Source organism: Macrobrachium rosenbergii, chromosome 42 (assembly GCF_040412425.1).
Source record: "Macrobrachium rosenbergii isolate ZJJX-2024 chromosome 42, ASM4041242v1, whole genome shotgun sequence".
Classification (NCBI taxonomy): Eukaryota; Metazoa; Arthropoda; class Malacostraca; order Decapoda; family Palaemonidae; genus Macrobrachium; species Macrobrachium rosenbergii.
This window is the reverse complement of record NC_089782.1, coordinates 23,873,122-23,898,121: the sequence shown is the minus strand read 5'-3', so window position 1 is coordinate 23,898,121 and position 25,000 is coordinate 23,873,122. Positions and strand designations below refer to the sequence as shown.

General features: G+C 36.4%; 1 protein-coding gene across 1 annotated transcript in view; it reads left to right on the top strand.

Moving 5' to 3' along the window:
• Positions 1 to 25,000, top strand: part of LOC136828059 (fibrinogen C domain-containing protein 1-like) — a 355,430-nt gene that overhangs the window by 304,203 nt on the left and 26,227 nt on the right. Inside the window, exon 2 of the mRNA XM_067085762.1 lies at positions 18,648 to 18,789. Coding sequence (XP_066941863.1) covers positions 18,648 to 18,789 — 142 coding nt within the window. The remainder of the gene's footprint in view (positions 1 to 18,647; positions 18,790 to 25,000) is intronic.

Here is a 25,000-nt window from a genome sequence, read left to right as displayed (position 1 = left end):
AGAGAAAGTTAGTCGGGCGGAAACGGCTATGTTAAGTATGAAGGACGGGTGTCTGTAACTTATGAAATGGGGTTCGCCGTAGCGTTATTATCTAGAATTATAATGACGTTTTACGATGATGTATATTTACTTCATTTGTTTCTTAAAACAAACAGACTCTTACAGTAATACGCCGTTTTATATTTCAATAGATTTATCTTATTTTTTTATTATATAAATGTGGTTACGTTTGTGTATATTCTCATAGATGTAACACGCTCAGTTATTTCCTTTCAGCACCGTATAGATAGTATGAATATTTGGTTTATTTACATCTGTGTTCCGTTTAAATATCCGCGCATGCGTTTTATCTTGTAACCTCGGAATATAAAGCACATTTCGAGCAGGACATTGTAAAATCAGTTTCAAGTTTTCGTGCATTTTTATATGAGCATGTGATTTTTGTATGTGTGCACACAACATACTGGACGCTTTATATAAAGCCCGTGGTAACAAAGGTTAAATTTTTTTACTATAATATTTGCTCTCCCTCGGAAGTGAATTATTTAACACGAATTCAAATACCTCTCTAGTTTTCTCTTCGTTTAAATTAAATTCAGATGGCAGTATTAATTGTGAAACTCGAAATGCTCTCTCTCTCTCTCTCTCTCTCTCTCTCTCTCTCTCTCTCTCATACACACACACACACAGTGTTAACTCTGAAAATGTCGCCTGGCTCTCTCTCTCTCTCTCTCTCTCTCTCTCTCTCTCTCTCTCTCTCTCTCTCTCTCTCATGTTGAGCTGGTTGACCTTTTCTACAGCCTCCAGTCGATCTTCTCAAAGACTCCCTTATTCAATTCTATCTCTCTCGCCTCCTACATCATTCTTTCCCCTTTATTAGGACGTAACTCCAGGAATCCCCTCACCCTCCTCCCCCTCCTCCTCCTCGTCCTCCTCCCTCCTCCTCCTCCTCCTCCTCCTCCTCCTCCTCCTCCTCCTCCTCCTCCTCCTCCTCCTCCTCCTCCTCCTTTTCCCTTGCTTTTCTGTGGCTTTCAATTTTAGCCATTTGCTGAGATCCCTGAAAGCCCCAGATTCTCTCTCTCTCTCTCTCTCTCTCTCTCTCTCTCTCTCTCTCTCTCTCTCCAGCTTAACTTCCTGTTTTCGCTTTCATTTCCTTATTCCTTGTTTTTCGTTCTTAGGCTGTTAGTTCGGTCACAGTATTTCTCGGTCTATGAAGTTTTTTTTTTTTAGTTTGTCATAAACACTTTCATATTTTAGCTGAAAAGTTTTGTTTCTCGTGTCGATGACCTTTGTTGTTGTGACGCCATATTGTGTAAACCAAAAAAATATCTCTTCTTTGTCCCTTATCTTCATTTCAAGTATATCCCATTTTTTCATTCTTTTTCTTTTGTATCTTAATGTTTGTTTGTTTTAGTCATTTTTTTATTTTTTTTATGATTTGTAAAGTTGTTTTTTTTTTTAGTTCCAATAGAGTATTCATTCGCTCCCTTTTCTGGTCTTCATTTTTGTGCTTATCTGATGATTTTTAAGGTTCTTTATTTTCATAATTCTTCGTATCATTATTCTTTCTAGGGTTCGTGTCTGATACATTTGAAATGGCATCATATTTCCTTATTATTTCACTTTTTCGTTCCCTCATTTGCATTTTCCTTAGTTTTTCTAATTTTTTTACGATTTTTCCTCCTTTCCTTTTTGTACCGTTTCCCCTCCGTCTTATTCCTCTTCATCGTCTTTGATTCGTCGTCGTTTCTTCCATTCCTTTTATTTTTATTCTGTTCCTTTATTATTTTCCTATAATTTAACATCTACACGAACCACCCCCTTTTCGCTCTCTCTCTCTCTCTCTCTCTCTCTCTCTCTCTCTCTCTCTGTTGAGCTAGTCGACCTTGTCTACAGCCTCCAGTCGATCTTCCCCAAAGTCTTCCTAATTCAATTCTGTCTCTCCTCGCCTCCTACATCATTCTTCCCCCTTTATTAGGACCTAACTCCAGGAATCCCCTTATCCTCCACTTGCCTCCCCCTCCACTCTCTTCCTATTCCCCATCCCTTCCCCTCCCCCCTTCCCCCTCCCTGCCCGTTCACCTTTCCCCTTGCTATTCTGTGGCTTTCAATTTTAGCCATTTACTAAGACCCATGAAAGCTCTGGACTCTCTCTCTCTCTCTCTCTCTCTCTCTCTCTCTCTCTCTCTCTCTCATCGTATCGTCTTCTTTTCTTTAAAGCTTTTATGTTCTTTCTGTCTTACGTTAATTGTTTGCTATCATTAGTCTTACACTTTTAAAAGTTTTGTTTTTCTTTTCTGTAACCATTTACAAAAAAACATTTTCCGTATACAGTTCTCGTTTTTCCTCCCTTCCCTCTCTTCCTTTCGTTTCTTCTCATTCTCTCACACATCCGTAAGTTATTGCTTTTGTGTTTTTGGTATTATTATCTGGCATCATATTCCATATTCATTATTTTATTTGGTGATTTCTTCTGTCATTCTTCGGATGGTTTTATTATTCTTGTCTGTATTGCTTTAGTTCTCCCTTTTTCTCATCTCATCCTTTCTTTCTGTTTTATGTCCCTTCTTGGTTTCCTTTCTCCGTTTACCATCCTTCGTTTTACATCAGTTACCCATCTTATTATTAATATATTGTTCTTATCATTATTACATCCTAGTCTTTTTTTTTCCCTGGTTTGTGGCTTCGTCAGTTCTTTGTTCTATTACAGTTTTCTTGTTTGTTCCATTTTACAAGAATTTAATGATCTATTCCGACGTCAACTCTGGATCCTATTTTCCGAAAAAAAATTAAATTTTGCTATGCTAGGATTAGTCTCATATCCCCTCCTCCGCTTAAGCCTATCAGAGAGTCCTTGTGGAGTCCTGCAGCCAACGCGCAGCATCTTCAGTATCCTTCTTCGGTATCCTACGTTATTCAGTGTATTTCGTTGCAGGATATCTGATATCTGAGAGAGAGAGAGAGAGAGAGAGAGAGAGAGAGAGAGAGAGAGAGAGAGAGAGAGAGAGAGAGAAATCTTCAGTATCCTTCCTTGTATCCTACGTTACTCAGTGTATTTTATTACAGGATATCAGAGAGAGAGAGAGAGAGAGAGAAAGAGAGAATCTTCAATATCCTTCCTTTGTATCCTACGTTATTCAGTATATTCCATTGCAGGATATCTGAGAGAGAGAGAAAATTCAATATCCTTCCTTGGTATCCTACGTTATTCAGCGTATTTTTTGCAGGATATATGAGAGAGAGAGAGAGAGTGAGAGAGAATCTTCAGTATCCTTCCGTAGTATCCTACGATACTCACTGTATTTCACTGCGGGATATCTGACAGAGAGAGTGAGAGAGAGTTGGGGATTTGTTTTTAGTAAACTTCCACGTCTGGATTAGAGGAGATGATGGGGATTCGGTAAACACACCTCTCAGACACACACAAAGCAAATGCGGGGATTAGTTCTGTAAAGCGATTAGAAGGGAAGCTGCCGTATTCTAATATGGAGTATGCATCCGTACATACATATTTTTGTCTCCTATACCCGCGTGACTTATTTATATCCATAAATATTAAGCCTCGAATATCGTTCAATATCGAATTCACTATACTTGGAAACAGCTGACACCTAAAAGGAATGATAATTGATAGTGCACCTTTCTCAGCCAGGATTCGAACCTAGGATTTGGTTTAGATACTACGATAGAGAGTCGACTTTGACCACTCGGCTATCTCAAGATATAGTCGAATGGTCAAAGTTGACTTGTTTATCTTTGTATATACAGTAAACCAAAGGCCCACGTTAGAACGCTGGCTGAGAGAGGCGCTCTTATTATTAATTGTATAATGCCCTTATAGTTGCAAGTTATTCCTAAGGTAAAGTGAATTTGTATGTGTGTATGTATGTATGTATGTATGTATGTATATATATATATATATATATATATATATATATATATATATATGTTTTAAAGCAGATTTAACACAAAGATCATATATTTCAACTGAGGGTGCTACAATCCTGATCGCCGTGAATACGGCCCGTGAGTAGATGATAGTAGTACATACATATGGAATATGCAGGTGTGGGTGGAATTACCATTTTGGTAATGTTAAAATTGCTCGTGTTCCTGTGATGAAAGGGGTCAGCCTGTTGTTGCTTCAGTGCTCGTAAGCTTCAACCTTGATCGAGTCTGTGGACGGATCTGTTGGGACACTTGCTTGAGAATGGTTGTTGAAATTAACTCGGCTTTGAAATCAGCTTTCCACCGCTTTCCTGATTGGTTCATATTGGGAGTTTGACAGATGATGGCAGTTACTTGGGATATAGAGCAGCATTTATTCACTTTATAGTAAGACCAATATCCTTCCCATGTACGAAAATCCCCGAAATCTTTGAACAGTATCTTCCTAGTCTTTTATGCTTGTTACCCTGGCTGAGATAGCTCTGCCTGTTTCCCCAGCATACAACTAATTAAAGACATCATATGGCATTTTATAAATACCGACATCATATTGTTTTTATTTAAATATACATTGATAAGCAAACTACCGATAATTTTAGAGTAGGAACGAATGAGAAGGGAAACAATATAAACAATGTGTATATATATAAACATATAAATATTATATATATGTATATATATAAACGCGTATATAATATATATATATATATATATATATATATATATATATATATATATATATATATATATATATATATATATATTATATATATATATATATTACTGAAAGAAACCTCATCGATAATTGCCCCTTTGGTCTGCGGACGAAATTGCTGGTAATTCCGTTGGAAAAGAGATCTTCATCTGGATTAATTACCCGGATGGCGAGTCTGGGGTCAGGAGCCTTGCGTGGGCGGTGGGCGGGTTACTCGTTGATGCCTCGTGGGTGAGGTGCAACAAGGAAGTCTTATACGTCAGGAATCACAAGTGGCATTAATTGAATTTTTTCTTAAAGTCCCAGATTTACAAGATGTAATATATTTCATAAGATGTAATATATTTCATAAGATGTAATATATTTCTTAAGATGTAATATGTTTCATAACATGTAATATATTTCATAAAATGCAATATATTTCACAGGATGTAATATATTTCATAAGATTTAATATATTTCGTAAGATGCAGTATATTTCTTAAGATGTAATATATTTCATAAGGTGTAATGTATTTCATAAGATGTAATATATTTCTATATTTCATAAGAAGTAATATATAATATCAGATGCAATATATTTCGTGTTTGTATGACCTGAATAGGTGTACCTCGCTCGTAGATGAATGTTTTTAAAATCCAAATACCTAAATACAAAATCACTGGTTAAACGAAGATCATTTTTAATCATCAAAATATGAAGGGATGAAGAATAGAAATAAATGCGCTTTGATACAAAATGATTTGGGTTTCCTGGGCAGTAGCATTAATAATACCGAACATTGCAATCACTGATGCAATTGTAGTAAGATTTCCGTAGATTACTTAAACGTCTCTCAGGTATAAGTTCGAATTACAAAAATAAATTATCGTTTGGATGGTCTTGTGGGGAGGATCGAAACGACATAAATATCTTGAAGTTCTCTCCTTCAACCTTTAGAGGTCTTTGTGACTGTAGTTTTAAAGATGAAGTAAATCCTTTCACAACAGTTTGAATCTATAGTAAATCCTTTCTTTCTCGTTCTTTCTTCCTCTTTTTTTCATTTGTCTTCTCCAATGGATCCAAAAGGGAACGGAAAATATTTATTAAATAGTTTTTACCTTATGGTTTGGTTATGTTTTCGATAGTTTTGCCATCATTTAATGATACTGCTGGAAAATCTGTTATTTTGTCTTATTCTTCGATTGAGAGAGAGAGAGAGAGAAGAGAGAGAGAGAGAGAGAGAGAGAGAGAATGTGTATCCTTAACGTTTGTATTCATACCTGTTGTATGATAAGCTTGTTCGTTTTCTACGTTTTAATTACAAGCGCTGGATGAAGAAAGTTGTTTAAGAATATATTAGCTCAACGTATCGATGGTAACTGAATCAAATGAGATGTAAATTTCGAAACGAAGCCTGTTTAGATTGTTTAACTGCATTCAATTTTAATGCAGTGATATTAACATTTTGCGATATTCGGGATTGACCTCTTAACTACAGGTTTTGTTTTTTGTTTCCATATCAACAGCGTGTGACAAACCATAATGAAAAGAAGAAAAGATGGTAGGGGTTTAGTGAAATTTACCAAAAGATATTTCAGAGAATGCGACAGAATCGTTCATTTTTAGTTTTCTGTAAGAAGAAAACTGTTGTGCTGGCTTTGTCTGTCCGTCCGCACTGTATTCTGTCCGCACTTTTCCGTCCGCCCTCAGATCTTAAAAACTACTGAGGCTAGAGGGCTGCAAATTGGTATGTTGATCATCCATCCTCTGATCATCAAACGTACCAAATTGCAGTCCTGTAGCCTCAGTAGTTTTTATTTTATTTAAGGTTAAAGTTAGCCATAATCGTGCTTCTGGCAACAATATAGGACAGGCCACCACCGGGCCGTGGTTAAAGTTTCATGGGCCGCGGCTCATAAAGCAGTATACCGAGACCACCGAAAGATAGATCTATTTTCGGTGGCCTTGATTATACGCTGTACAGAAACTTGATTGCGCCGAAGGAACTTCAGCGCATTTTTTACTTGTTCTAAATGACGTCAGCGATGAAATTATAGACTATTGAAGTGGCTCTGTCCTAATTATTTTTGAAGGAGCGCTTTCGATAGAGAATGAATATAAACAAATACAGAATACAGAAAATGTGTTAGAAGGAAGCTGAGCTGATATATAAGAGGGTTGCTGAGCGAGATGTCAGGATTGCTGAGCGTGAAATTTTTGGGCAAGAGCCAGTTGGTGAATCGGCAAATTTTTCCCGGGACGTGAACCTAAAAATAGATAATATTCCGAAGAAAATTGTGTAATTGAAATGCAGCCCAAGAATTGACAATCTCATGAGAAGGATTGAAATGCTTTAAGTTACTATAGAAAAGATGTCTGTTCGTAAGATGCAGAATGTGTTTTAGGCCGATAAAATTATGGTTAAGAATTTGCTAATAAAAGCACAGAAGACAAGATATTTCAGTTAATGATACAGGGTATAACTCAGTTATTGATACAAAGTATGCCTGTAATGGCATTGTCGTTGTTTATTTTGCTATCAGAGACAGTAGAGATGAAGAAACGACCAGGATAAATAACATGGGAGAAGATGTAACAAAAAAGATCGGAAAACTTAAATTATGATTGGTAATTTTGAAAGCGAGGAGGATAGTTTGGTTGATTCAGTAGTTGACAGAATCTTATCTACAATCTATACTTGATGTAAAGAGAAGTTTTGTTGTGTTAGAATAATGTGGGACTTTTCACATTATTCTTGATAATGCTGATAAAATTATGTCATATACGTGACGGATTTCATGTACTCTATGTTATGTCATACCTAAGAAGAATGTAAGTTCAAAACTGATGTCAAACATGGTAATTGTGCTGATAACCACGTTACGAAGGGAATGTACTTTGATTTTGTTAAATGTATCAACGCTATGAGAAAGAAAAGAAAAGGAACTGTAAAACTTGGGATATGGAAATAAAGCATAAATAAAAATTCCAGTCATGGATACAATGGAAATGTCATGAATTGTGTCAGCTGGAAATAGAAGACGACAAAATAGAAATGATAAGAAATCTTTTGATATTAATATTCCGTGTAGGAATGGTAATTAAGAATTTATTGCTAACTGTGGTGATTGTCTTATTGTTTTATTCTTTATTATTAAGACTTCAAGACTTTTAAGTAGAAACATATTCTTTCAGAGAATTGTGATATTGAGAACTTGAAGTCATACGAAATATGCAGTTATTTCAGTGACTGTTTGATTTATAGATAGATTATAGGCATACATGCCAAGCACTGGGGCAACTAAGGCCATTCAGCGCTGAAACGGAAATTGACAGTGGAAAAGTTTGAAAGGTGCAGCAGGAGGTAAACCTCGCAGTTGCACTATGAATCACTTGTTCGGAGAGGGGTGGATGAAGAAAGAGAATAGTAGAATGAAAGAGGTTAAGAAACCATGGTACCTCTTGCACCTCATGAGTGGCACTGACGAAGTGAATGTCTGATTATCGTGTAAGAAACAAGAAACCCTCTTCGGTGGAGAACAGGTAAACATAATGAATAACAAGAGGATTACCTAGAAACGCTTCCTCTGATGAGGCAACGTTCTGCAAATAACAGGAATAACCGAAACGCAAGACCAAATAAGCCCACGAATATGCAAAATACAATTCCTTCCTACGGGCGAAACACAGGGCTAAAAATGATGTTATTGGAAGATGAGCAATTTATATTGTAGAAACCTATATCGGAAAAATAAAAACTGCGATGCCTCCCAGATACGAATGTTGGTGCCTGGGGGCAGATTGCAATTTCGTGTGGCTGCAACTAAACGCTGAATTTCTCGGTGATTTTGCGATTGCAAATGACGGCGCAATAGATGAATGGATTTGTGTGGCGTTTTATATATATATATATATATATATATATATATATATATATATATATATATATATATATATATATATATATTATATTATATATATATATATATATATATATATATATATATATATATATATATATATAATATATATTATGTATGTGTGTGTGTATACACATCCAACTATTTGAAATCACAATGTGTATATAAATATTTTGTTTGTATGTATGTGTTCTTGTTATAAATGAAACTAAAGTGCAATTCCGAAATTACGTATTTCTGCCATTTTGATAGATCCGAAAGTAGACCCATCCCTGGAACGAGTCTGAATCGGTTGAAAAATCGATATTAAAAAAAGAAAAATAATAGTTTGATCCTACAATCATCTTCCAAATGACGGATCAGCAATCCATTGTTTCCAAAGTGCATCCCGTTAGGATAGAACATCCTTCCCTTCAAACGTCAATCCGGGAAAGTGCATGCACAAATTCTCTCTCGTTTCTCCTTCTCTCCCCACCCCATTCCTCCTCCTCCCCCCAGGCCCAAGCAAGCAAGCACTGCAATCGTAAAACCACAGGAAACAATTTTCGTAAGTCAGAGGGAGTAATCCTCTTGAGACACTAAAGCTATCTCTCTGCTTTGTTTTAGCTTTGTGTTTGGTTGCGCCGTTCTCATGGGAATGAAGTGTCAGGATTGCGCGCCTTTAATTTCCCGCGTAATTTTCGCTCCCCCTCAAAAGAATATCTTTTGTGAAGCGCGTTTATTGTGTTGCTGAAGTTTATTTTGTCTTTCTTTTTATTCTTTTTTTTTTATTTCCTAGTTCCTTCTGTTTCTGTGCGTCTTGGCTTCTTGACAAGGATTACTTCACGGCAGATTTTTCCATGAAATCCAAATTCGTAAATGAATTAAAACAATGTGAGAATGTTTATTTAAACATAGACTTGGCCTTCAGTTTTTCTGTACGTTTTCTTATAATAGATATGACTTTAATTCAAAGTTATTTCAGATTTTCTCTTTTAATCTTGAGCTGGCAACCAGTTCACTGCACCCGTAGCAAAAAAACACACACGCCCCATGGCCAAAATAGATACTGCACTGTACCAGGCACGAAAGTGTGTCTGTGTTTTATCCCCTTTAAATCTTGCGTGCATTTGCCAAAGTCCTTCGCTCTTCGACGACGAAACAAGAAGAATCCCCATCGATGTCAATGACGGTTTGCATGAGATCCTTTTAGTCTCCCCCAGAAGGAAGAGCTATGCAGCCATGCCTCAGCGCGTTCCTCCCCCTTTAAAAGTTTAATCACCATTCATCACCCTTTACTTCGGGAATTTCCTCCCTCTATGGCCAGTAAGCCCTTGATACCGTTATCTGTTTATGAAACTTGTCTGTGAAGGCTTTTATTATCCCATGTTTCATAATAATCTTGCCGGGGGAATATCGCTATCATCAGGTGAGCGAAAAACGAAAAAGGTGAGGGAGGGAGGGAAAACGCCGTTGAGGAGTAGCGCCATGTCGGTCTAGGTTTGGCGGGAAGGGGCTCCATCTGGTTTTGACTACACACACAGAAGTTAGAACATGATGGCAGTGGGAGTTCTTTAGAGTTTAGAAGGTATCGTTATGAATTTGTCGAGTATGCGAGATAAAGTGACTTTTATTTCGTTATGTTCTGAAGTCAGATATCCGTATTCTTTTATTTCGAATTTGTTGGTGATAGAAGAAACAGAAAAGTGATGCTTAAAGAATCAAGTAAAGAAAAGGTAAATTAAATATAATGGAGGGGCAAGTCTGCAAGCGAATAAAGAAGGACAGAGAAGTAAAATTTCTCTAATTAATTCCATTGTCTGTACATTTTGCAGCTTGTTATTAATCTTTTCTTTTCAGCTAGATATCCCAGATATCCGTTATATGAATCACTGCTGTTATAGAGACAACGGTCAATGATATAAAAGCTAATAAATGTGAAGTATATAAAATCTGGTCAGTTGATAAATGATCTCCATTTTGTCCAATGTCCAGTATTCTCACTTATTTAAATACTACTAGAGTTTTTAAAAAAATTACAATGCTGCAGTTTGTCACTGAAGAAGCCCCCCTCCCCCCCTCAAAAAAAAAACCCTGACTGGATTTTCGGTCTTTTTTTTTTTTTTTTTTTTTAGTGCACCTGGGTAAGGAGCTTTCCATCTTTCCAGTAGTGTAATATTATTAATATTTGATGCGAAAAAAATAACATTCTGCAGGAAGTTTCTCGAACTTGGGAGGGTTTTTCTTAAGACTAAATGTTAAGACTAAAATTTCCTTTAAGAGTGGTAAGTATCAGAATTGTTTCAGTAGTTCCAGAGTGGTCTTTAGGCCGAGTTGCCTTTCTTCTTAATTTAAACTACACAGTGTACGATGAAGACAATAGCACAGCAGAATGCGCCTGTAATAGTAACGGCAATGACAAAGATGTTCATGAAACGAACAGCGCTTTGTTCAAAGCGACACTAATGACGTAAATCCGAGGCATAATCGTCATTATGCTCTGGTTGAACAGGTGTTTAGTTCAGTTTTTCTTTACATTCGGAGCATGACTTTGAACTTATATATATAAATGATCTGCACCTGTGACACTCGTCTCTCTGCCGGTATGTCACTGTCCAAACGTCCACACAAGGCTACTTACACTTTAGACCTAAGACGCGTATACGCCGAGGGTCTTAGGCTAAGAACCCCTGCTAACATAAACTTCACTGTGTTAAGGGACTTCATTATGACCCATAGCTCTACATTACCTGATTACTAAGGTCTTTGCAAGTTTCGATGATTTTTGGGATGAAGTTGTTAGACCTATGCCCGATCCCGTGATTTCGCAGGTGGTTAAAAGAGCTTATTCACCAGTGAGGCTGGATTTGGTTGATGGTTACCCATCATAGGACTGACCATCATTGATCAAGAGACCAGCCGTGTAAATTTAAACCCCTTTTCGAAAAGGAGGTGGTCTTTCGTTTCTAAGTGTGAAAAAGGTGGTAATATGTGAGTCAAATTTCAAACGAAAATTTGTAACAATTCACACACTAGGATAAATGATCAGAATACAAAATATCAGAATAACTCAAAGTAAAAGGAGCTCAGTTAGGAAGTATTTAATAAACTTAATAAGTTTCTCTCACATTACCTTAAAGAGTCATCAGGCTGCGTTAATTTGTAAGAATTCTTAGCGTACGCGAACGAGTACGCATGTGTGTGCGTGTGTATGTGTGAGAGAGAGAGAGAGAGAGAGAGAGAGAGAGAGAGAGAGAGAGCATCTGTGTATATTTAAAAAGTACTCCTGCCACTCATTCCAGAAATTGAGCAAAGAACCCACTTGTGCCTTAAGTGCACGTTTTCTCCCACTTAAAGACAATTCGTTCTAAGTGGCCTCCGCCTCTTGATAACATTACGGAGAAGTTTTTTTCTTTTTTCCCTTAATTAAGTGACATTTCTCTTCCGCTGTTATTATGCATTTGTATTTACGTGTGAATAGGTTTTTTGTTTGTCGGGGAAAATGTTCTTGGAGATATTTTTTTTTCTTTGTTTTTTCTTTGCCTAAGGACGTTTTAATGTTTGAAGCTTGCTTAATAATAATAATACACACATTAATAATAATAATAATAATAATAATAATAATACACACACTATTATTATTATTATTATTATTATTATTTATTACTATTATTATTATAATCTTTTAGATGTGCTTTTTATGTTCATGCGTATCATACTTACGGCAATGTGCAGGTTATTGAATATATATAATTCATTCCTTTTTATTCGAATTTTCCAAAGTTATATACGTGGGTATGTGTTTTATGAACATTTTTTAACTAATTACAAAGATTTTTCCATTCATTGATATTTTCTATTTTCGGCCGTTCCCATCAGGAATGCCATAACAATTCATTGTTAAATTCACGGTGTTTTTATTTGCATATATATATATATATATATATATATATATATATATATATATATATATATATATATATAATTGTTAAAGCACGAACGTTTCGTCACTTTTGCCTTGTTTTCCTTTTGTTTGACATTTGGTTAACCTAGATTATGCTAATTTCCACCTTCAAAAATATTGCATCTGGCTGACTGCAACTACATCATTTTAATAGATTAAGGGGTAAGGGGGAGGTTGTGGGGAGAGGTTGGGAAGGGGTTGGGGAATGGTTGAGGAGGGATTGGGGAGGAGTTGAGGAGAGGTTAAGGAAGGGGGAGAGGCTGAGAAAAGGTTGGGGAAGGGTTGAGGAGAGGTTGGGGAAGGGTTGAGGAGAAGATGGGGAGGGGTATAGGAGAGATTGGGGAGGGGTACAGGAGAGGTTGGGGAGGGGTTGAGGGGAGGTTAAGTAAAGGGTTGAGGAGAGATTGGGGAGAGGCTGAGATGAGGTTGGGGAAGGGTTGAGGAGAGGTTGGGAGGGGCAGGAGAGGTTGGGAGGGGGGTATAGGAGAGGTTGAGGAAGGGTTGAGGAGAATTTGGGGAGGGGGTTGAGGAGAGATTGGGGAGGGTTTGGGAAGAGGTTGGGGAAGGGTTGAGGAGAGGTTAGGGAGGGGTTGAGGAGTGGCTAAGGAGAAGTTGGGGGCCAGGTGAGGTTAAATAGCGTGAGGACTTGGGATTAGAGGAAATCTGGACCTCTTGTTGATCCTGAACCCCAATAAGGGAAATTAGACGTCAAGCAGAGAACAGCAAATGAGAGAGAGAGAGAGAGAGAGAGAGTTGTTTAGACATCGGAAATCAATGGCATGATGTCGCTTAATGTCTCCCAGACAATCACTGGGTCATTGAGTATCTTCTGTCATGGAGTTTGCTCACTGGATGTTGACAAGGCTCTCTCCCCATTGGCCTCCCAGGGGAAATTTTAGCGGAATGCGTAAGCATTTTGTCATTTCCTTTCCCACTCGAGTTTTGGACGCCCACTTTTTTCCCTTCCATCTTTGTTCCTTTCTTTTACTCATTCTTTCCTTCTTTCTCTCTTTCTTTTCGTGCGCTGTTGCTTAGTTTTTCGTTGTTGTGTTTGTACCCAATATTCTTTCAGTTGCTGCATTGTTAGGGCCCTATTTTCTTTTCTTCTCTTCTTCTTCTTTCTTCTTTCTTTCTTCTTTCTCTTTCTCTCTCTCTCTCTCCCAGTACACATAGAGTCACATACGTGTCTCTCAATTCCATTCTGAGTTAGAGACCTGGATTCAGAGAGAGAGAGAGAGAGAGAGAGAGAGAGAGAGAGAGAGAGAGAGAGAGATGAGAAATGCATTACTGTGGAGCCGTATTATACGACAGTTGTATAATCCTGCCTCATCCTAGAGCTATTGTTGAATCGAGTTCCACTGTGTCTTATTTTCGCTATTTATTAATTCTGTGTAGTGTTGATAAACGAATGGTTGACACTTTTTCTCTTTTACTTTTATTAGTCAGCTGATTGACGTGAAATGTAAACTTTTGAACATTGTAAATATATAAGTCAGAGTTTTGTTAGTTGTATGCAAATTGTTGATGTTTTATGCCTATACTTTACGAATATTTGCGATTTAATAAGGTTAATGATAGTACTGACGAAGCATGAAAGTCTCACGACTGTCATACAAGAAAGGGAAGAAAATCTTTTCCTTTTTATGCACTGTGGAGCTTTGTATTTTTTCCTGAATACAGCACTATAGTCACTTCTGATAACTCCACTTTTTTATTTTCCAAACTTATTATTGTAAATGTAATATTCTCTCTCTCTCGTTATGAAAGAGCGCGATTGTAAATAGCCTTTTGAGATCATACTCATATTTAGAAGTTAAAGATATGTGAAGACTTCCTGTGAAATATGCTGTCTTTTTTTTTTTTTTTTTTTTTGCAGTGTCAAGTTTTTTGACGCAATATTTTACCCAGTAATGGAATTTCTACTGAACTGGCATAGAGCCTCTAGGGATGCAGGCGATCAAATTTTTGGAGCAATGCTAAGAATTACGCAAAAATTTTGGTTGTCTGAATTTTCCTCTTAAGAAAACTGTAATCATGATTTTACGTTTCGGGATGAGTTACCTGCCGTTTTTCCTTGTCTTTTCCTCTTTACGCACGCGCGCGCACACTATATCTATCTGTCTGTCTATATATCTCCCTATCTATATAGATATATATTAAGATAAAGTAAACATGAGCTGTACTGTGTGCGTAGCCATTCATACTACTGTACTTGCGCAAAAAAAACATATAAAAGAATAAAAAAAATAAAACCAAAAATCTACCTCACCTTCATTGTTCCTCCCATATCCCCATCACACCTTTTCTTTTTTTTTCTACGCATTCGTTTCCAAACCCTCCAAAAAAAAAAAAATAGGGGGCCCCTCTAAGCGTGAGAACTTGTTTCGAGACAAAACTACAAGCCCTATGATAGGGATAGGGGAGGTGAGCTGGGTTCGACCCATAGGGGTAGGAGGAGGGGGATGGTGGGGGAGGTGCTTGTGGATAGGGCTACACCTGGATCACTACATTCGCTTCAATAGGGCCCCAAGGGCGTGTGGAGGATGAGGAGAGGAGGACGAAACACAGGCCTAAGCCACAGCAGCTCCTTTATTAGCAGCTCTCCCTTAAAAAAAAAAAGACAGGTGAAATAGAAAGGTAGAGGAGGTTTCATCAGTTTTCGTGGGTGTAAGGGAGAGAGAGAGAGAGAGAGAGAAGGTGGAAGCCGCATACTGGTGAAGTAAAATGGTAGGTTTCATCGAGTTTCGTGACAGAGAGAGAGAGAGAGGGAGGAGAGAGAGAGAGAGAGAGAGAGAGAGAGAGAGAGAGAGAGAGAGAGCGAGAGAGAAGAAATAAAATGGGGAGGTGCTATCAGTTTTCGAAAAGTGATAGAGATGCATCCTTATAAGGGCAGAGAATTAACAAAAGAATGGTAGCGATGTCACTATTGAGAGAGAGAGAGAGAGAGATGCCATAACAATGCAGACGTATGCAGTCAATCTTTTTCCATCATATTTACAGGTGTGTCGCGACTGCATTCATCTGACGGGTATTCAGAATGTCTGTTGCTTAAAAGCCACCATTTCGTCGATGAAGTTCCGTCGCTCCTACAGAAATCTGAAATGACAGCCAAGGTTCTTTTCAGGGTCGTCATCTTTAAGTAGTGGCATATGTTATGCTGGCCTGAATCCAAATCGCCTTACCGTGTAAAACGCATTTACATCAATATATTTATTTCCTCTTGCGCAGAGCACTGATTGAGCAGCAGGATGTACTTGCTTTGTTAAAAGTACCCATGCAGTTGCCAAGTTTCTTGAATGTTGCAGTAACTTTTGATGGGACAGGTACTATCTTGATACGATAACATTTTTCGCCACGAATATAATCAAGGCTGGATCTTGCACATGCGCACATGAGCGTATAGCGTTCGACGCCAGAAAACAGCAAGATCTTTGGCCGCTGGATCGAGGATAAACAACCCTACCAACCCTTTTGCAGAATTCTTGCTCAGCATCAGATCGACCGCTTCATATACATACAAAGAAGGTTCATCAGCATTCGTCAATACCCACCACTCACCCACCCCACATCCTTACTAAACTAAACCACCTACATGCACCAAACTAAACCACCGTTCTCCTCCGAAGCTGTACCACCACTCGGACGTCCAAACAAAGCAGACTAGAAGGCAGCATACACACGTATACGATCACATAATTCCAGCTTATGCTAAAGCGAGAGAGAGAGAGAGAGAGAGAGAGAGAGAGAGAGAGAGAGAGAGAGAGAAGCCTGGCTTGCCTATCCCTATGCTATTACTGATATCAGGACGACCCAAATGACCTTTTAGATAAGACCCTGTAGTCTCCCTGACCTTACATCAGGGTTGGCGAATAGTTTACATATCGTCCGAGTTACGAGTCTCGGTTTCGTTGACTTTATTCGTCTTCTTCTTCTTCTTCTTCTTCTTCTTCTTCTTCTTCTTCTTCACAGAAAGAGTTCTAGATTATTTCCTGTTATCCCTTTCCACTTGGTGTGTGCGTGTCTCTGCTTTGGTTATTTTCCATATGCTTGAGATATTAAAAAAAATGTTAATTCATGTTCCTTATAACATTTACGATCGAGTGGCTTCAGCGTTTACTCTCCTATATAACTAAAATCTCTTAAAATCAGTTCTTTTGAAAAAGAAAACACCAAAAAATCTGGTAATCCATCATCGTAAGCCGGCTTACATCAGATACATCGACGTCTCTTTCTCCTGAAGTACGATGACTTTGCGTAAGCCTGCAAGAAAGCCTCCGAATTGAGCTGTGATTAAACCGCCAGCTATGTTGCGTGCGGGCAAAGGGCTCTCAGTGTTCCAAGACCTGTTTCATTGAATAGTCTTTCATTTTCATTAAGAATTACTTTTTATGTCACTTTAAATAAAAAAAAAAAAAACAGGAAAGTTAGAATACAGGGAAATTATTCTGATGGAAAACGTTCATGAAGACTCGTATATATATATATATATATATATATATATATATATATATATATATATATATATATATGGGTGTGTATGTTTGTATGTGTTTGTTTAATTTATGAAGGAAACTTTTGTAAATTAAAACATGTAGAAATATCACTAGCAACAGCTGCATTTTATCAAGTCCGATGATAAGAGCACAGATTTTAAATGCATATTTGGGAATCACTTGACAAATCCTGCTTACATCTTATATGTATAAATTGCTTGCATCAAACTATATAGGCTACTGTTAAACCCTAAAAGAAATATTAAAGCACTGTTTTTCATAATCAAACAAAAACAGAAAAAAAGAATTTCAGAGGTGATTTTTTCCCCCATGTAAAATTACCAACACATTTATATAGGTATGGCGCCCCAAAAAAAAAAAAAAACTCATCCGTGGACATCAGCGCATCAGAAATTAAGTTAGTTATTAACGAAACGGGGGAAACAGGAATGAAAGTAAAATGAAACTTTCATACGTGCTTCCGGGGAAAAAGCGAAATACGTTGGAGTGTTATGCATTTTCGGTTGAATATGTTTGTTTGTTTTTTCCCCCTTGACGTTGCTCTTGGTGTGTTAGGTCAAGTTAAACATTTTGAGAGGGAAATGTGTTTATTTTTCATGCATTTCCTCAACTTCATTTACCTTTCGTAATTTCGCATTAGCTACTTTTAATGTTAAAGTCTTTCAAAGTATAGTTGAGTCTTGACTAAAGCATGTTAATTGCGTTATTTGGAAAACGTATGCATGAAGTTTTGCATACATGCATGCCTGCATTAATACGCACATTGCTTTATAAATATACACTCCAAGGCCAAGAGAAAGAGAAGGTCTGGTCACTTCCCCCCAAAATCCCCCATGTAGGCGGAACTTTGTCTACCTCGTTATTGCGTCAGCAGATGAATTGCCGTAACGAGCAGGAACCTCTAAGATACGTCATCGCCTACGTAGTTACCCAAGGTAGGAGGCGACTCCACCCAATTGGGTAGACCTTGTCTCTCTTGGCCTTGATACACTCAGCATACTCTCCCTTGTATATATTTATCGCGACTTGAACAGCTGTTCGAATAATCATACACTTGACTGGTTGCTTTAAGTTAAGCTGGCTTATGCCAGCACTGACTCTTGGGCCTAGATGTCAAGCTGGCTTATACCAGCATTAACTGACTCTTGCCCAAGGCGTTCCATCAGAGTTGTAAAGTGTGAAAGGGAGTTGAAGACATGTTGTGGACCTCCAGACTCTGACCAACCAAGAGAGACGTCACATGATTGAAGGGTCTTACAAAGTTCTTTACTTTGTACTTGCGTTCATTTTCTGATCCTCAGTCTCCTGACGTAAATTAATATAAATTAATTTTTCATATCCGAATTTTTAAATATTTTCTAAGCTTATTTGCCGAATGTAAATATTAACTCTGAATAAATAAACTTAAGGTTTTATGTTTACAGTCCAGTTTTAAAAACCTACTCTTCAGGTTTTAAATCGAGGTTTAAAAGTTTTCTAAAGGAAACTTATTTCAAATTAAAATTCAAGTTTCAGAGTTTAAGCCCTAAATCTGTGTTCATTATCAAAGTTAAGAATTTACCACCAACCCTGTCATCGAGTCAGAACCTAATTTTTTTAAATCTTCGATTCTTCTTCCCGACAGGTCTGGTGCGACCACACGACCAACGGAGGCGGATGGACCATCATGCTGGCGCGGATGGAGCAAGAAACTCAGGAGAATTTCGACCGCAACTGGACTGAGTACAAAAACGGGTTTGGAGAAGTCACCGGTGAACACTGGATCGGTAAGATTGGCACTAATGATCGGTTGTTATTTAGTTTGAACACTGGGTCGGTAAAGTTGATCCTTACTAATCGGGTATACTTATTTAGCTTAGCTCCATTTAATATGTGAAATAATTCAAGATTTAGTTATCTATGTTGTACCATTAGAATGGAAAAATTGTTACCTATTGGCTGAAAAAGGATTAGGTGACATTGAACTATCAGAGTTGTACTGTAGTATTATAACTTAATGGATGCATTATGTTTACCTGGCTTTTCTTAGCGCTGGACTAAAACAAGAGGGCATGTGGTTATGGAACCCACTGATTAACGTGGGTTTATAAACATGTACCGGAAAAGTGGCATATATTGATACTTATTATTTGAGAGCGTGAACTGTATTGTATGTGATGGATCCGACACTAGTCACTCTGAAGGGTTATGTCCTTATTATTATTATTATTATTATTATTATTATTATTATTATTATTATTATTATTATTATTATTATTATTATTCAGAAGTGAACCATAGTCATATGGAACAGGCCTACAGGGGCCATTGACGTGAAATTCAAGCTTCCAAAGAATATGGTGTTCCTTTGAGAAAAATTAAAGATTAGGGACTTGTGGATATACCTGAGAGAAGACAAAAACAACAGTATGAATCAAATGCCTTTTTTGATATATAATCAACAGTTGATTGATTTATTCTGTTTGGCTTTTGAAGGATTAGGAAGTTACTAATAAGGAACTCCATATATGACAGGCTACAGTTTGTATCCCTAAGAAAAATGCGATTTGGTATTTTCGTTCGTAAATGAGGAATGCCATTTGGAAATGACCGAACTGTTGGTATTCATTGGGGGTGTGAATTATTATTATTACTGTTATTATTATTACTATTATTATTATTATTATTATTATTATTATTATTATTATTATTATTATTATTATTCAAAAGATGAACCTATTTCATATGGGAACGCTCATTAGGGCCATTGACTTGAAATTCAAGCTTCAAAAGAATATTAATGTGTTCATCTTGAAAGAAGCAAACAGAAGGTAATGGAACACAGAGAGGAGACTGCTATTAGGAAATGATAAATTAACAAGTTATTAAATAAATAAAAACGTAAGTAAAATATTAAAATACAAGGTGAATTGTATTAGGGTAGCAATGCATTACATCTTTGCTTGAACTATTATTATTATTATTATTATTATTATTATTATTATTATTATTATTATTATTATTATTATTATTATTATTATTATTATTTTTAAGAGTTTTCGCTATCAGGGCGTGGCACCACAGGTGAATAAACTTATAGTTTTTGCCACGGTCATCGAATTTAACTACCGATTCAAGGATAAAACCCATGTGTAGGAGATTTTCGCATTCCCCTTGTATACCTCCACGTATAACTGAAACGCGAAAATATAGAACGTGATGAATATATAAATAAAGACAAAATCCACGAAGGAGAGAGAAACGCTGGATTGCTGCGAGGCCTTTCGACAGGCATCCTTTACTGGTAAGTAAATGACGCCAGTCGAAAGGCCTCGCAGCACTTCAGAGTTTCTCTTTCCTTCGTGGATTTTGTCTTTATTTATATACCGCCACAAAAATATCATAGTTATTGTTGTTGTTATTGCTTTCCCAGTTGTTTTTCGTGTAGTTAAAGCCCTTTTTTTCATGTCGGCGTTCCGAAAGCAAAGTAAAACGCAGTTGTTGGTCGCAATTGTACCGGCGGCTGTAATAAAAGTAAAGCACACATGATTGTAACGCTTTGTATTTATCGATGATTAGGTCATAATCCCTTGGAAAAATTACACAGTAACGACCGTCCCCGCTCCGCTAAATGACTTGCACACGGCCAGAAACAGTCGGGAAAATCATTCACGTCATCGTTATCGGATTAGATGAAGGGGGGCGGTAATATTTGTTGTTTAAAGAATAAGGGACAAAAATTGAGGGGTAATGTCTGCTGGATAAACAGAAAGGTTTACAATCTTAATGTGAATATTTTTTTAACTGAAGGCGAAGATACTGTGTTTGTTAAATAGAGTACAGAGGAAAAATATCGCATTAGATGAAGAGGTGATATTTGTTGTTTAAAGAATAAGGGACAAAAATTGAGGGGTAATGTCTGCTGGATAAACAGAAAGGTTTAAAATCTTAGTGTGAACATTTTTTTTAACTGAAGGCGAAGATATGTTTGTTAAATAGAGTACAAAGGAAAAATATCGCATTAGATGAAGGGGTAATATTTGTTGTTTAAAAAATATGGGACAAAAATTGAGGGGTGATATCTGTTGGAAAAACAGAAAGGTTTAAAATCTTAGTGTGAATATTTTTTTTAACTGAAGGCGAAGATATGTTTGTTAAATAGAGTATAAATGAAAAATACAAAAATTGAGGGGTAATATCTGTTGGATAACCAGGAGAGATTAAAATCTCAGTGGGAATATTTTTTAATTGAATGAGAAGACATACTTGTTATATAGGATGCGGTGGAAAAATAAAGGTTTATTTCTTTGTAAAGAGACTATGGAATAACAAGTAAATGTTAATTTTTTGCAAATGGAATATGGAAAGCTGGGGAAATATCGGTTATAAAGAATAAGGAACTAATACTATGGAAATATATGTTGCATAAAGAATACAGCATAAACACGGGAAAATACTTGTTATGCAAAGAATAAAGAACCTAAAAAAGTTACAGTAAAGTAGAAGGAACAAAAATACAGTGGATACTTATTGTACAAAGAATACGGAACGAAAAACTCAAATGCAATATTTGTTGTATAAAAAAAACAAACGAAAAAAAATTTTTGTCCATTGTCCAACTTTTTATTTTCCAGCGAAATGTTTAAAAAAAAAGTGACAACAGCAATATCAGTTTTATTAAAGGCAAATTGAATTAAATGTTGCTTGCGTCACGGGGAACATTTTCGAGTCGAATTTCTGTGTTGGTGCTGCAGCTAAATGCGTTCCAAGCAATCCTATCTTGCCCTTGTTTTTCGCAGCAAGGAATTGACTTAAAGTGATATTGCCGTTTCCTTTTTTATCGAGTGGACTAGATTACGCCATTCCGCTGCTGCCTATTTTGTTCATTTTGGTAAAACTTTAGTGCGACTTTATTTTCGCACGAATTCCCTTCAACGAGTTCACTGGGTCTTGTTTGTTTCGTTGAATAACTCTGGGTACTCGTTGTTGGTTAGAAACTGAGTAGATTCCAGATCTTTAAATTACCAAAGCTAGTAAACACTTAAGAATCATGCCTCGTAATCATTACGTAAAATGCATTAAATAAACTTAACTGAAATGATGGTACTGGTGGTGGCTTCACCTTTAATTTATCGGAGAATGTAAAGAGCTGAACTCAGGTACGGCTTATTTCACCGAGATATTATCTTATTAACCGAACTGATTTGTTTTTTCCATCCGTGGGCCTAAACTGAAGATCCTCTGCATTTTAATAGAGAAGGCTACTCTCAGCAGTAGTTCTTCATATTTACATAGAAAATATACACGTTAACCAACTTCGCTTTACTTTTTAATTAATGCACAAGACCAGTAAATTAAGTCATTTTTAGTTACTTTGCTTTTTGTTGATTTTTTTATGTCCAATCAATAAAGTAAGTATTCCTCTTGTATATGAAATGACATTCAAAATTTAAAAAAATTAAGCTTTACTTACTGGTTGCTTTTTTTATAAAATTAGAAAATTAAAAATGATCATTGCTTAATAAACTGAATTAAGTTGTCCCTTGGAGAAAATTTGGGTAAGCTTTAAACGGCTAGCCTTACTAAATCTAAAGGAGCTTTCACCAAGGTACGGTTTAACAAACTGTATAGGATTACAATGCTACTTATATTCTTCAGAATGGCTAGTTCTTGTCATTAAGTAGCCTTTTAGCTACAGAAAAAAATATATATAGCCTGTGCGTTACTCTCCCACTGATGTCATTGGATGCTTAAATAACGTTCATTATTTGCTGCTATGAAAGAATAAATTGTATAATCTTTAATCTTTTGCTTTTTTATGGTTAATTTGGGTAACGCTTTTTTGATGAGTTGTATTAGAAAACTTTTATCATCCGGTTTCCTATATGTTGGGATGAAAGAAGACCAACTTTAGAATATTACCAGGTTTTAGCTATCAAAAATTACTTAAATTCATTAAGTAATTCTTTTTTGGTTCAAGATAGTACTGAATTTCTAAGTTATGTATAAGACTAATCGGCATTATATATATATATATTATGTATAAGACTAAATATATATTATATATATATATATATATATTATATATATATATATATATATATATATATATGTATGTATATATATATATATATATATATATATATATATATATATATATATATATAAATCCGAGTGTATATCGTTTGTCCTCCCCGGGTGACAGTATATAGATATATGACACAGCCATATATATTCCCTGCAAATTGGTTTGTCTCGTTTGTCCTCCCCGTGACAGTAAGAGAGCCATGGATAGGCAAAACAGGTAGGTAGGGGAGACAGGGGAGACAGCAGCGCCTGTTTCCAGCACGCTTTTAGCGCACGCCAACAAGCCTGTGTATATATATATATATAATATATATATATATATATATATATATATATATATATATATATATATATATATATATATATTATATATATATATATATATATATATATTATATATATATATATATATATATATATATATATATATATATATATATATATATATATATATATATATATATATATATATATATATATATTGTGTTTCAGTGCTAGAACAAAGCTGAAAATAGATTAAAAGGTGAAGGTTAACTGCAGAGGAAGCGAGAAGCAAAGGCTAATTGAATTATGTCTGTGCTGCCCCTTTCTTTTGTTATGAAATCGTGAATGAAACATCCATGCGTTCTCTCTTTGAATTTATGAATGCACAGAGCAGCTGATACACGACCGTCACTCTGGGTTTTGATTGTGAAAAGGTGATCCTTGAGACGGGAAAATTTCACGTATCGGAAGACAGACGCGTACGGAATTTCTCCACTTTAAATCTAATGAGATTTTAATGTGTGGGGAAAATGTCTTTCAAAATATTGTTCTTTTGTTCATGTCATTGTAATCAAACGAAAAATATCTTGCACTGTGTTTACTTTCATTGAATTATTTCCACCTGTGTCATGAAAGAAAGAAAGTTGCTCCGAAATATTGATATATGAAATAAATTCATATTGTTCATGTTATTTTCTGAAAAGTTCAGTTCAGAAGAGAACCGAAGGTCGTTCCCCTCCCACCCATCAGGGATCTCTTGCTCAGGTTCTCTGTGTTTTTATTTCTTCCATTTTATTTTTTGTTCACTAAAATCAGACCAAAAGCGATATTGAATTTCTTGTCCAAGAATTGGTTTGGTTTTTAGGGGGGAAGTGGATATAAGTCACAATTTGGGCCTTTTATCTCCCAAACTTTTCTAGTGTTTTTCTGTGGCCATTTATTTGCGTCTTTTATTATTTGGTATACATTGTAGTCTTTTCTGTTCGCCAGTTTTTTGTTTCTGTTTTTGAGATGATAGGATTCTGGACAATATAACTCTCTCTCTCTCTCTCTCTCTCTCTCTCTCTCTCTGACCAGGAAAATAAGACCTTTCTGAAGTGAAGTCTTTAGATCTTTATATACTCCGCCAGACAAGGCGATGAACTGTTTGTTATTGATGAGCACCTTTCGGCATCTTTTCGGCTTCTAAAACTTTCTGGTTATTTTCTTGAGTTTCATGTTGTTACAGTTTTTGTCAGGAATTTAACCGATCCTTTACTTTGAAATGTTATACCATTCGAATGGCAGGCATTCACCGCTTGGGTTTCACTTAATTTTAGTTTTCTGTAAAAGAAAACTATTGTGCCGGCTTTGTCTGTCCATCCGGCCTTTTTCTGGCCGCCCTCAGATCTTAAAAACTACTCATGCTAGAGGGTTGCAAATTAGTATGTTGATCATCCACCATCCAGTCATCAAACATACCAAATTGCAGCCCTCTAGCCTATGTAGTTTTTGTTTTGTTTAAGGTTAAAGTTAGCCGTAATCGTGCTTCTGGCAACGATATAGGATAGGCCACCACCGGGCCGTGGTTAAAGTTTCATGGGCCGCGGCTCATACACCATTATACCGAGACCACCGAAAGATAGATCTATTTTCAGTGGCCTTGAA